General features: G+C 46.2%; 1 protein-coding gene across 1 annotated transcript; it reads left to right on the top strand.

Moving 5' to 3' along the window:
• Positions 1-4,469: 4,469 nt before the first annotated feature.
• LOC121867636 (putative uncharacterized protein DDB_G0291608) lies at positions 4,470-13,077 on the top strand (the record flags this gene model as incomplete). The annotated part of the gene is made up of 3 exons (XM_042367651.1): positions 4,470-6,677; positions 12,787-12,830; positions 12,966-13,077. Coding segments are annotated over 3 exons (2,364 nt in total), but the record flags the coding sequence as incomplete, so codon positions are not given.
• Between the last annotated feature and the right edge of the window lie 550 nt (positions 13,078-13,627).

The following is a 13,627-nucleotide window of genomic DNA, read 5'->3' as shown; positions in this document are numbered from 1 at the left end:
ATAAGCAAACGTGATAAATGGATAATAACAGAGAGGGGGAAAGGCAGTGTGGACAATAGGAGATGATACCGACGCGGAGGACAGTGATGGAGGAGCCCCCCCTCTCCTCCCCATCCCACGTCTCAGAGTCAGGACATCCTATAGTCACCCCTCTCTTCCTTGTCTTGGAGGTTTGACTGATGCGAGAGGCGATTTGGAGGACCATGGGAGGACATATAAGTCTCCAAGGCTCTAACAGATATATCCTCGTCATCTTGGAGACTTGATTCGGAAAGAGATGGCCGTCTGGAGACCGCCTAGACTCTAGAATCATCTCCTACACCCCCCCCACCACCAAGTCTTGAAGAACCCAGGAGACCATCATCACCATCTTGGAGACATGAATATTTAAAGATATAGCCTAGAAACCCCTTCAAAGATCTCCTATACCTGACCCCTTATAAGTCTCCAAGACCCCCCAGGAGACCATCTATGACCATCTTGGAGACTAGACAAACGCCCCAACGGTACAACAGAGGAAGGCGACATATAATAATATCCTCTATTGACTATATCTAACGGTTGACTTCCTTTTTTCCTCTTCTTTCATTTCCTTCATCTCTCCTCAAGTGGTTCTAATATATTCTATCAATAAATTTCTTTCTTTTTTCTCCAGGAGTCGATACAGTGATATACTGAACATGGCTCACCTGAAGATTAGACACCCTAGATTATTTCACTTGATCATTGGCTAACCTAACCTAACCTAACCTAATCTAACGTAACCTAACCTAACCTAACCTAACCTAATCTAACCTAACCTAACCTAACCCAATCTTTAGGTGTAATAAGCTAGGGTAGAGATTACTCAGGTGATCCGAATAGGTTTAATAATAACAAAGAAAATGACAAGAATGATCACTGACGACAAGATTAACTAGATACTGGACGACAGGTAAGAAAGGTCACACCTGTATACTGGACGACAGGTAAGAAAGGTCACACCTGTATACTGGACGACAGGTAGAAAGGTCACACCGTATCTGACGACACAAAGGTCACACCTGTATACTGGACGACAGGTAGAAAGGTCACACCTGTATACTGGACGACAGGTAAGAAAGGTCACACCTGTATACTGGACGACAGGTAAGAAAGGTCACACCTGTATACTGGACGACAGGTAAAAGGTCACAGGTAAGAAAGGTCACACCTGATACTGACGACAGGTAAGAAGGTGACACCTGTATACTGGACGACAGGTAAAGGTCACACCTGTATACTGGACGACAGGTAGAAAGGTCACACCTGTATACTGGACGACAGGTAAGAAGGTGACACCTGTATACTAGACGACAGGTAAGAAAGGTCACACCTGTATACTGGACGACAGGTAAGAAAGGTGACACCTGTATACTGGACGACAGGTAAGAAAGGTCACACCTGTATACTAGACGACAGGTAAGAAGGTCACACCTGTATACTGGACGACAGGTAGAAAGGTGACACCTGTATACTGGACGACAGGTAAGAAAGGTGACACCTGTATACTGGACGACAGGTAAGAAAGGTCACACCTGTATACTGACGACAAGGTCACACCTGTATACTGGACGACAGGTAAGAGGTGACACCTGTATACTGGACGACAGGTAGAAGGTGACACCTGTATACTGGACGACAGGTAAGAAAGGTCACCTGTATACTAGACGACAGGTAGAAAGGTCACACCTGTATACTGGACGACAGGTAAGAAAGGTGACACCTGTATACTGGACGACAGTGAAAGGTGACACCTGTATACTGGACGACAGGTAAGAAAGGTCACACCTGTATACTGGACGACAGGTAGAAAGGTCACCGTATACTGACGACAGACACCGATACGACGACAGTAAAGAGGATACTACACGGCACCTGTATACTGGACGACAGGTAAGAAAGGTGACACCTGTATTTAATTAGTGTTATTGGTGTCCCTGAGGCAAGTCGAACGTAGTAATTGGGGAGGAGGTAGAAGAGGAAGAAGAGGAAGAGGAGGAGGAAAGGGAGATAGTGAAGGAAGTGGAGGAAGAGGAATATAATAAAGAGGGAAGGATAAAGATGAGAATAAGAGCAACAACAAAAACAATAAAATGCCAAAAAATTAAACATCAAAATCCAAATAAAAAAAAACATTCTCACCCATCAGTCCACCTCATAACATAACCCATTTTTAATAATAACTTAAACATGACCAGGAAACATACGTATATAAACCGGGTTGCATAAATCGTCCCGTTTTCTTTTTTATCTGCAACTTTTTCATGGGAGACTCAAGTACGATTTGTTAATTCAGAGTATTGGTTGGTGAGCCTAGGGAGGGAGGGAGGGAGGGGAGGGGAAAGGGGAGGAGGGAGGTGGGGAGGGAGAGTGGGGGAGGAGGGAGGGAGAAGGTTATGAGGGTGAGATAGGGGCGAAAACAGGGGAGGAAGGAAAGAAAGAAGACAGAGAAGGAAGAAAAGAATCTCGTTCACCAGAGACAAAGACAGTGATGGAGCGGTAGAATGGGGGAGAGGGAGATAACAAGAGAGGCAAGGAGACGAGAGAGGAGAATAAAAGGAGGGAGAAGAATGGGGAGATAAATGATAATGAAAAATTATGCTTGTTCGGAAGGTCAAGTACTCGAGTTGAAGGGAGGGAGGAATGATGGAAGAGGCCTGGGAGAGGAGGAGAGAGAGAGAGAGAGAGAGAGAGAGAGAGTAATCTATCCTCCTCGATCCCTGCCTCCTCCCATATCTCGTCCACCTCTCCCTCCCACTCCCTCCCTCCTCCCCCCACCCCTCCCTCCTCCCCCACCTCTCCCTCCAATAACCGTAAGCAGCCAATGAGTTGAAAATCATTAATGTGGACGACAGATTGATGACAATAATTGGAGCTGAAAGGGGACGAAGGGGAAGGGAATAGGGGGAAGGAAGGGGGCGGGAAGGTAGGAACTAATCCGCCAGATTAGTTCCCGCTGATTGGAATCTGGGAGGGTCAGAGCTTGTTGACTAGTGGAACCTTAGACGACAGATCACAGGGAACGGAATTAGATCTTGTTGAATGGGCTCTCGGACACCACCACCACCACCACCGCCACTACCACCACCACCACAACTACCACTACCATCACTACAACCACCACTACCACCACTACAACCATTACTACCACCACCATTACCACCACTACAACCACCATTACCACCACCACTACCACAACTACCACTACCATCACTACAACCACCATTACCACCACTACAACCACCATACCACCACCACTACCACAACTACCACCACTACAACCATCACTACCACTCTACAACCACCACTACAACCACTACTACCATCACTACCACCACTACAACCACCATTACCACCACTACAACCATCACTACCACCACTACTACAGCCACCACTACAACAACCACTACAACCACCATTACCACCACTACAACCACCAACACCACCACTACAACCACAACTACAACCAGCACTACCACCACCACTACACCCACCATTACCCCAACTACAACTATCACTACCACCACTACAACCACCATTACCACCACTACAACCACCACAGCCGACAACCACTACCACCACCACCACCACCACCACTACCACCACTATAAATCCACCACTACAACCACCACCACCGCCACTACAACCACAACCACCACCGACAACCACTACCACCACCACCACTAAAACCATCACTCACTACCAACCACTACAAACACCACCACCACCACCACTACCACCACTAAAACCATCAATACAACCACCACCACTACAACCACCTTACCATCACTACCACCACTACAATCACCACTACACCACCAATCACCACTACACCACCACCACTACACCACTACCACCACCACAGCCCACTACCACATACAACCACTACCACACTACAACCACCACTACAACCACCAAAACCATCACTATAACCACCACTACAATCACCACTACTACCACCACCACCACCATCACCACTACTTCCACCACTACAACCACTGCTACCATCACCACTACTACCAAACTACAACCACTGCTACCATCACCACTACTACCACCACTACAACCACTACCACCTCTACAACCACCACTACAACCACCAAAACCATCACTACCACCACTACAAACACCACTACAATCACCACCACTACCACCACACCACTACCACTGCTACAACCACCACCACCACTACCACTCACAACCACCACCCATCACCACTACTACCACCACTACAACCACTGCCACCACCACTACCACCACTACCTCCTCCACACCACCACTACCACCCTACAACCACCACCACTACAACTACCACTACCACCTACAATCACCACCACTACAACTACCACTACCACCACTACTGCCAGCATTATTGCCGCCACCATCACAGCCACCACGAACACACAAGGACCACATCCCAGAACGACACACAAGGACCACATCACCAGAACACGTACACACAAGGACCACATCACCAGAACAAGTACACACAAGGACCACATCAACCAGAACACGTACACACAGGGACACATCACCAGAACACGTACACACAGGACCACATCACCAGAACACGAACACACGAGGAACACATCACCAGAACACGTACACACAAGGACCACATCACCAGAACACGTACACACAGGACCACATCAACCAGAACACGTACACACAAGGACTACATCACCAGAACACGTTCACACAGGGACCACATCAATCAGAACAAGTACACACAAGGACCACATCAACCAGAACAAGTACACACAAGGACCACATCAACCAGAACACGTACACACAAGGACTACATCAACCAGAACACGTTCACACAGGGACCACATCAATCAGAACAAGTACACACAAGGACCACATCAACCAGAACAAGTACACACAGGGACCACATCCAGCAGAACAAGTACACACAGGACCACATCAACCAGAACAAGTACACACAGGACCACATCAACCAGAACACGTACACACGAGGACCACATCACACCAGAACACGTACACACAGGGACCACATCACCCAGAACACGTTCACACAGGGACCACATCAACCAGAACAAGTACACACAGGACCACATCAACCAGAACACGTACACACAAGGACCACATCAACCAGAACACGTACACACGAGGACCACATCACACCAGAACACGTACACACAGGGACCACATCAACAGAACACGTACACACGAGGACCACATCACACCAGAACACGTACACACAGGGACCACATCAACCAGAACACGTACACACAAGGACCACATCAACCAGAACACGTACACACGAGGACCACATCACACCAGAACACGTACACACACAGGACCACATCAGCAGAACACGTACACACAGGGACCACATCAACCAGAACAAGTACACACAAGGACCACATCAACCAGAACACGTACACACAAGGACCACATCACCAGAACACGTACACACAAGGACCACATCACCAGAACACGTACATACAAGAACCACATCACCAGAACACGTACACACAAGGACCACATCAACCAGAACACGTACATACAAGAACCACATCAACCAGAACAAGTACACACATAAGGACCACATCAACCAGAACACGTACACACAAGGACCACATCACCAGAACACGTACACACAAGGACCACATCAACCAGAACACGTACATACAAGAACCACATCAACCAGAACACGTACACACAAGGACCACATCGACCAGAACAAGTACACACAAGGACCACATCAACCAGAACACGTACACACAAGGACAACATCAACCAGAACACGTACACACAAGGACAACATCAACCAGAACACGTACACACAGGGACCACACCAATCAGAACAAGTACACACAAGGACCACACACAGCAGAACACGTACCACAAGGACCACATCAACCAGAGCACGTACACACAAGGACAACATCAACCAGAACACGTACATACAAGAACCACATCACCAGAACAAGTACACACAAGGACCACATCAACAGAACACGTACACACAAGGACCACATCAACCAGAACACGTACATACAAGAACCACATCAACCAGAACAAGTACACACAAGGACCACATCGCAGAACAAGTACATACAGGACCACATCAACAGAACACGTACACACAAGGACAACATCAACCAAACACGTACATACAAGGACCACATCAACCAGAATTAGTACACATAGGACCACATCAACCAGAACACGTACACACAAGGACCACATCAACCAGAACAAGTACACACAAGGACCACATCAACCAGAACACGTACACACAAGGACCACATCACCAGAACACGTACACACAGGGACCACATCAACAGAACACGTACACACGGGACCACATCAACCAGAACAAGTACACACGGGACCACATCAACCAGAACACGTACACACAAAACACATCACCAGAACACGTACATACGAGGAACATCAACCAGAACACGTACACACAAGGACCACATCAACCAGAACAAGTACACACAAGGACCACATCAACCAGAACACGTACACACAAGGACCACATCAACCAGAACACGTACATACAAGAACCACATCAACCAGAACACGTACACACAAGGACCACATCAACCAGAACACGTACACACGAGGAACACATCATCAAGAACACGTACACACAAGGACCACATCAACCAGAACACGTACAGAGGGCGGACAAGACACGCCCCCTTCCTCAACAACAGTGATGTAGCGCCAGGGAGGGAACAGTGGTCAGCGGAGACGGCAATAACGGAGTGGAGGAGCGACACTGATGAAGGTGGTGGAGGGGGAGTGATCTGAAGGAGGAAGAGGAGGTAGCTGAGGGTGAGTGACCTGGAGGAGGAGGGGGTGGTGGTGGAGGGTGAGTGACCTGGAGGAAGAGGGGGTGGTGGAGGGTGAGTGACCTGGAGGAGGAGTTGGTAGCTGAGGGTGAGTGACCTGGAGGAGGAGGGGTGGTGGTGGGAGGGTGAGTGACCTGGAGGAAGAGGGGGTGGTGGAGGTGAGTGACCCGGGAGGAGGAGTTGGTAGCTGAGGGTGAGTGACTTGAGAAAGGAGGGAGGCCGAGGAGGAGGTGGTGGTGGTAGAGGTGGAGGACCTGGAGGAGGAGGAGGAGGGCGAATGGACCCGGAGGAGGAGGAGGAGGAGGGCGAATGACCTGGAGGAAGGGGGGTGGTGGTGGAGGGGTGAGTGACCTGGGAGGAGGGCAATGACCTGGAGGAGGAGGAGGTGGTGGAGGGTGAGTGACCTGGAGGAGGAGGGTGAGTGACCTGGAGGAGGAGGAAAATGAGGAGGAGGAGGAGGAGGTGATGGTAGCAGAGGGTGAGTGAACTGGAGGAGGAGGTGGTAGCTGAGGGTGAGTGACCTGGAAGAGGACCCCCATCCACCTCACACAGGCAGGTCGTCCTCGGAGTAATGTTTACATCACTCAGATTTTTTTATTGAATGCTCTCTCTCTCTCTCTGTGTGTGTGTGTGTACACACACACACACCGATGCTTCACAGCCCTCGACCAACTACACACAACAGACAACACACACCCAACACAAATACAACACAACACACAACACAAACACACCCAACACAACACACAAACACACCCAACACAAACACACACAACACAACACACACACAAACACACCCAACACACAACACACAAACACACCCAACACAACAACACACAAACACACCCAACACAACACACAAACACACCCAACACAAACACACAACACAACACACAAACACACTCCAACACAACACACAAACACACCCAAACACAACACACAAACACATACTCCAACACAACACACAAACACACGCAACACAACACAACACAACATGATCCAACACAACACAACACAAAAACACACATCCAACACAAACGCAACACAACACGACTCCACACAACACACAACACGACCCACACACAAACATGCTAGATGTCTCTCAGCCCTCGACCGACAAATAATTTTTAAAACAAGAATAAAGGAAGAAAAAAAGAAAAGGTTTGATGATGCAGGGGAGAAAGGGAGGATATTGGTGGAGGGGAGAGATGCTGATGACAGAGATAGGGGAGGAGAGACAGAGAAACACGAAGGAGAGAGATGGAGAGATATAGGAAGTACTGGTGAAGGAGAGAGATGGAGAGATAGAGTAGGGAAGCACTGGTGGAGGGATGGAGATGGAGGAGAGACAGAGACTCATGAAGGAGAGAGATGGAGAGATATAGGAAGTACTGGTGAAGGAGAGAGATGGAGAGATAGGAAGTACTGGTGAAGGAGAGAGGTGGAGAGATACAGGAAGTACTGGTGAAGGAGAGAGGTGGAGAGATACAGGAAGTACTGGTGAAGGAGAGAGATGGAGAGATATAGGAAGTACTGGTGAAGGGATGAAGATGGAGGAGAGACAGAGACACATGAAGGAGAGAGATGGTGAGATAGGAAGTACTGGTGAAGGAGAGAGGTGGAGAGATACAGGAAGTACTGGTGAAGGAGAGAGATGGAGAGATATAGGAAGTACTGGTGGAGGGATGGAGATGGAGGAGAGACAGAGACTCATGAAGGAGAGAGATGGAGAGATAGGAAGTACTGGTGAAGGAGAGAGATGGTGAGATAGGAAGTACTGGTGAAGGAGGTGGAGAGAGAAGGGAAGTAACGGTGAAGGAGAGAGGCAGAGAGAGATACGAAATCACCTGGAGAAGCACAAGTTGATCAATGATTCTCAACATGGCTTCACAAGTGAGCATTCATGTCTCACAAATCTATTAACATTCTTTTCAGCTGTTTTCGAATCAGTGGATGACGGACACGATTATGATGTGGTATACCTCGACTTAGCAAAGCCTTCGACAGAGTCCCCATGAAAGACTAATACGAAAAGTGGAAGCTCGTGGAATTGGAGATATTCTAAAATGGATTAGTGCATGGTTACAAGACAGGAAACAGCGAGTGAGAATTAACGGCACTAAATCCCATTGGGGTAACGTCAATCGTGGAGTACCCCAAGGCTCAGTACTTGGACCATTACTATTTATTATATACAGAAACGACATAGATATAGGAGATAGACAGCAATATAGGTAAATTTGTTGATCACACTAAAATAGGACGTGTAATTAAATCTGACGAGAACTCCGCAAAACTACAGGAAGATCTTAACAAAAACATTTCGCATGGTCTGAAAAATGGAAGATGAACGCCTTCATTTCATCCATTTTCTTTCTCATACTTCTACTGTTTGCGTAGTAGACATATAAGTTAGTCATGTTCCTTCATTCCTATGTTCTTATGTAGAGATAAAATGTACAATGAAGGAAACAGGTGGAGAGACATGAAAGAGAGAGATGGTGAGAGATAGGAAGTAATGGTAAAGGCGAGAGACAGAGAGATAGGAAGTGTTGAAGGAGATAGATGGAACTATCTATACAAAGGAGACAAACGCATACAAACTTTAATCTCATCATCTTACAAGTAAGCAGTTCAAGAGGACGGACGGACACAGACAGACGGACACAGACGGACGGACGAACAAACGGACTGACATACACAGACGACGGAGGATGGACGGACAACACAAACGGACGGACGGACGGACGGACACAGACAGACGGACACAGACGGACGGACGGATGGAGACAGACAGACAGACGGACGGGCGAACGGACAAACACATCTGAGCATAATAACCGAAAGATGGTGATAAAAGATCATGGAGGTGAGAAATAAGGAAGGGAAGATGAAGAAAGAGAGGACAATATAAAACAAAGGTAGGGTATATACAACATGGCCAGGTCAGGTCAGGTCAAGTTAAATTAGATAAGGTCATTTCAAGTCAGCTCAGGTCAAGGTCAGGTAAAGTCAGCTCAGGTCAAGGTCAGGTAAAGTCAGCTCAGGTCAAGGTCAGGACCCATGCTAACATAAAAGCTCCAGTTTATTGTGTCAGCGCAATATCACGCGAGACCTCTTTTATCATGGAGGGAAGAGGGGTGGAGTCGCTCTTTGGCAGCTGGGCAGGGGCGGATCCAGTAATATCAAAAGGGGATCCAAAAAGTTGTGGGTGGGGGAATATGGCGAGCAAAGAGAGCCCACTCAGCTTCTTTTTTTTTGGGGGGGGGCGACGCTGTAAGCCCCCCCCAAATATATATTTTTTTAAATCTGACCAATATCATAGGCACTTTGAGGCCATTTTGAAGCCATGTGCACTTGATATTAAGAGATAGTTTGAGGTCAATAGTAATTAATTTTTACTATGCAAAAATGTCTGAGTACAATACTGCATTAAAGAAAAGTATTGGAATTTTCTGATGAAAGGAGGGGATCCGGACCCCCAGGAACACCCCTTGATCCGCCTTTTTTTGAGGAGTGAGGGAGGGAAGAATCGGTGCCCTCTCTCCCTCCCTCCCTCCCCGCCACAGGTAAAGACAATCATTATCTTTGTCTTTGTGTGGTTGAGGTGGCCGGCGTCAGTACTCCAGGTGAGTCTTTTGAAGGCCGCCATGTGAGGCTGGTATAGATTTATCTAGCGACAGGAACTTCTGAGGAGGCGTTGTTTTGTTTGGTCTTCTTGTTTGTGTGTCGGTCTGTGTGTATATGTCTATTGAAATATTGGTAAATTTTCTCATTTTTTATATACGTAGGTGAATGTATTTATTTGATTTGATTTGATTTGATTTTGTGTATGTATGTATGTATGTGTGTATGTATGTATGTGTGTATGTATATATGTATGTATGTATGTATGTATGTATGTATGTATGTATGTATGTATGTTCGTAAATTCAAAAGAGTCTGGATATTGGAGGCTATCGTTTTCGTACATAATCTTAATACACAACTTATAAATGAATGGTCTAATTACTAATCTAACTAATCCTAACCTAATTTAGCCTGACCTAATCTAATCTAACCTGACTTAATCAAATCTAACAAAATACTATATATCATAACGAGTTGAGAGAGAGAGAGTAGAACCCTCAGCCTCCTTCACACCTCACTCACCGTTTTCCTCACGCCTCACAAGACTTAAAACAATATACATACTTTCCAACATAGGTTGGATGGATATGGGTTGGGTGTAAGCGGGACTGTCCAGTATAGGCCAATAGAGTCTCTCTCTCTGAAAGAGATACAAACACGACCCAATCCAGGAAGTATACGACTACCCACAATAACGATCTTCTCTATTACATGACCTCTACTTATTAATCTAAGAGGAAAAACGGGTCACACAACACGGATATAATCATTACTTCTCCAGATCATAACAAAAACAATTACGGTGATGATATTTCGGATACAGTAATATCCATAAAAGAGGTTGATTGTAATGTCTCCGCCGTTTAATGCCTTGAGGGGCGGTGATCTGCATGATGACAGCTAATAATAATACATTGAGAAACAGAGATCCCTTTGAGCGCTGCTGCTGGCTGGGTTACTTGACCATAAATCCCCAGAAGGGTTCGCTCACCATCGCCACCAAACACATAATTCTTGACAGCTAATGGTTATTGATGGTTGATAGTGTATCGTTCCCCCTTTACCCCCAACCACCCCCTACCTACACTCCCTTTATTTGGTGATGTGCCATGCTTCACCCTTCCCTCCCATCCCTCTCTATAATCCCCTCCAGGTCCCCTCCCCCTTTCATTTCGTCCCTTTCCATCCCTTCACCCCTCACTCCCAGCACTAAACCACCTCTGTGGACACATGACCCTATCCTCATCAAAGAAGGAGAGAAGGTAGAACAGTCTGCCAACACTTACAAGCAAAATAAAACTAGTGAAAACCTCCTGGCATTCCTCAAAGCTAACAGAGCATTTCGTGAAGTCAAAGGTCAGGTGAGAAACATCTATTGGGAACAATTCTTACAGGGTATTAATAGAACAACCACTCTAGCAGAAGTGTGGAACAAAATTAGAGCCATTACCAAGTCACCCACCCCAGTCCAACTTCATCACAGACCTGCAGAATATGCTGACATGTTACTAGACCAATGGTCCAGTGTGTCACAAATCACTTCCCTGCCTCCAGACATACAGCAATATCTTAAAGCCACACACATTAATAGGGGGCTTCAATATTGAAATAGCCTGTTCCTCACCAGACTTTACTGACCAGATTCCTATAACTCACCACAAACTAATAACAGCACAAATAAAAAGTGAATCATCCACCCCTGGTGAGGATGCTTGACCTGTATCAAATGAGCCTCACACAATGTATTCTGTCTAAGACATGGACTCAAGAATACATAGTACCAATCCCTAAAGCTAACCCTCCAATCTTCAGGCCCATTTCACTCACATCCTGCATGTGTACAGTCCTTGAAAGAGTTGTTCTCAACCTTCTCATGTTTCAAGTCAAAGACAAACTTGCCCCTAATTTGTATGGGTTCATGCCCGGGCACAGCACACAGACATGCTTTGCAGAATATCTTGTTCACTCAAAAGATAAGACACAAACAGCCTTCATAGAACCTTAAATCAGCCTTTGATGTAGCGAATAGAGACATTATACTTGATCAACTAGCTAATTTTGGCATCCAAGGTAACCTCCTGACATGGATAAAGGGTTATCTGTCCAACAGGTATGCCAGTGTTCTGTTTAGGGGAGTTAAAAGTACCAGAATGAGAGCATTTGATCTTGGCACGCCTCAGGGAGGAGTGTTAAGTCCGAGGCTCTTTAATATACTGATGCACAAGCTTATTGTTGACATTCCAGTTCAGCCGAATGAAGTGTAATATGTTATGCTGATGATATATGCATTATGACACAGACCAAGCCCAGGCTCCAAGCCATGCTGGATGTATTTGGTCAGAGGTCTGTGGAATGTGGTCTCATAATATCTGTTGACAAGACGAGGGTCCTCAATCCTCATCCTGCTCACCCTCTACCTCTTAGCTTTAACATTAACAACATGCCCTTGAAACTATGTAGCTCTTGTAAATATCTTAGAATTGATGTGAATGATGCGAACTTCGTCGGCAACCTTCATGCCAAACTAATGCAGCGCATTAAACCCCTCAGAACCCTTGTTGGAAAGAGCTATGGAGTTAACATCACCTATGTTCGTACTTTCTATCTTCACTTCATTCGATCTGTAGTTGACTATTATGCTCTCCATCTTGTAACCATTCCCTCTAAACAACTCAACAGCCTTGATGTAGTACAAAATGAAGCCATGCGCATCATTCTAGGTTGCCCAAAATCAACCAGAATTGTAAATATGAGGAAAGAGGACGGGCTGCCCTCCTTATCTGAGAGGATAGCTCTACTTAATACCATGTTTTGTGTCAAACTTTTGAAGAACAGTGGTCCCCAAACTACAGCTCAAACTGAAATGTTGTTCTATTTAAGTAATCCTGACTATATCAACAACCTTCAACAGAAGACTCTCTTTGGGGCGTGGCTTCATAAAAGTGTTGCATATCTCTTGAAACTGAATGTCCCAATCACCCCAGACGAACCCATTAATGCCATTCCTCCTTGGTTGGATATATCAGTTCCTATTAATTACACTCCTGTTGGTAGTAAGCAAATGTTAAACACCGATGTGGTGAGATGTATTACACTAGAAACTATTCACAGTCACATAGAGAGTATTAAATCATGTGAAT

This window comes from Homarus americanus, unplaced genomic scaffold (genome assembly GCF_018991925.1).
Source record: "Homarus americanus isolate GMGI-L3 unplaced genomic scaffold, GMGI_Hamer_2.0 scaffold4022, whole genome shotgun sequence".
In the NCBI taxonomy this organism is placed as follows: domain Eukaryota; kingdom Metazoa; phylum Arthropoda; class Malacostraca; order Decapoda; family Nephropidae; genus Homarus; species Homarus americanus.
The sequence above is the reverse complement of the archived record's forward strand: the minus strand, read 5'-3'. Positions and strand labels throughout refer to the sequence as shown.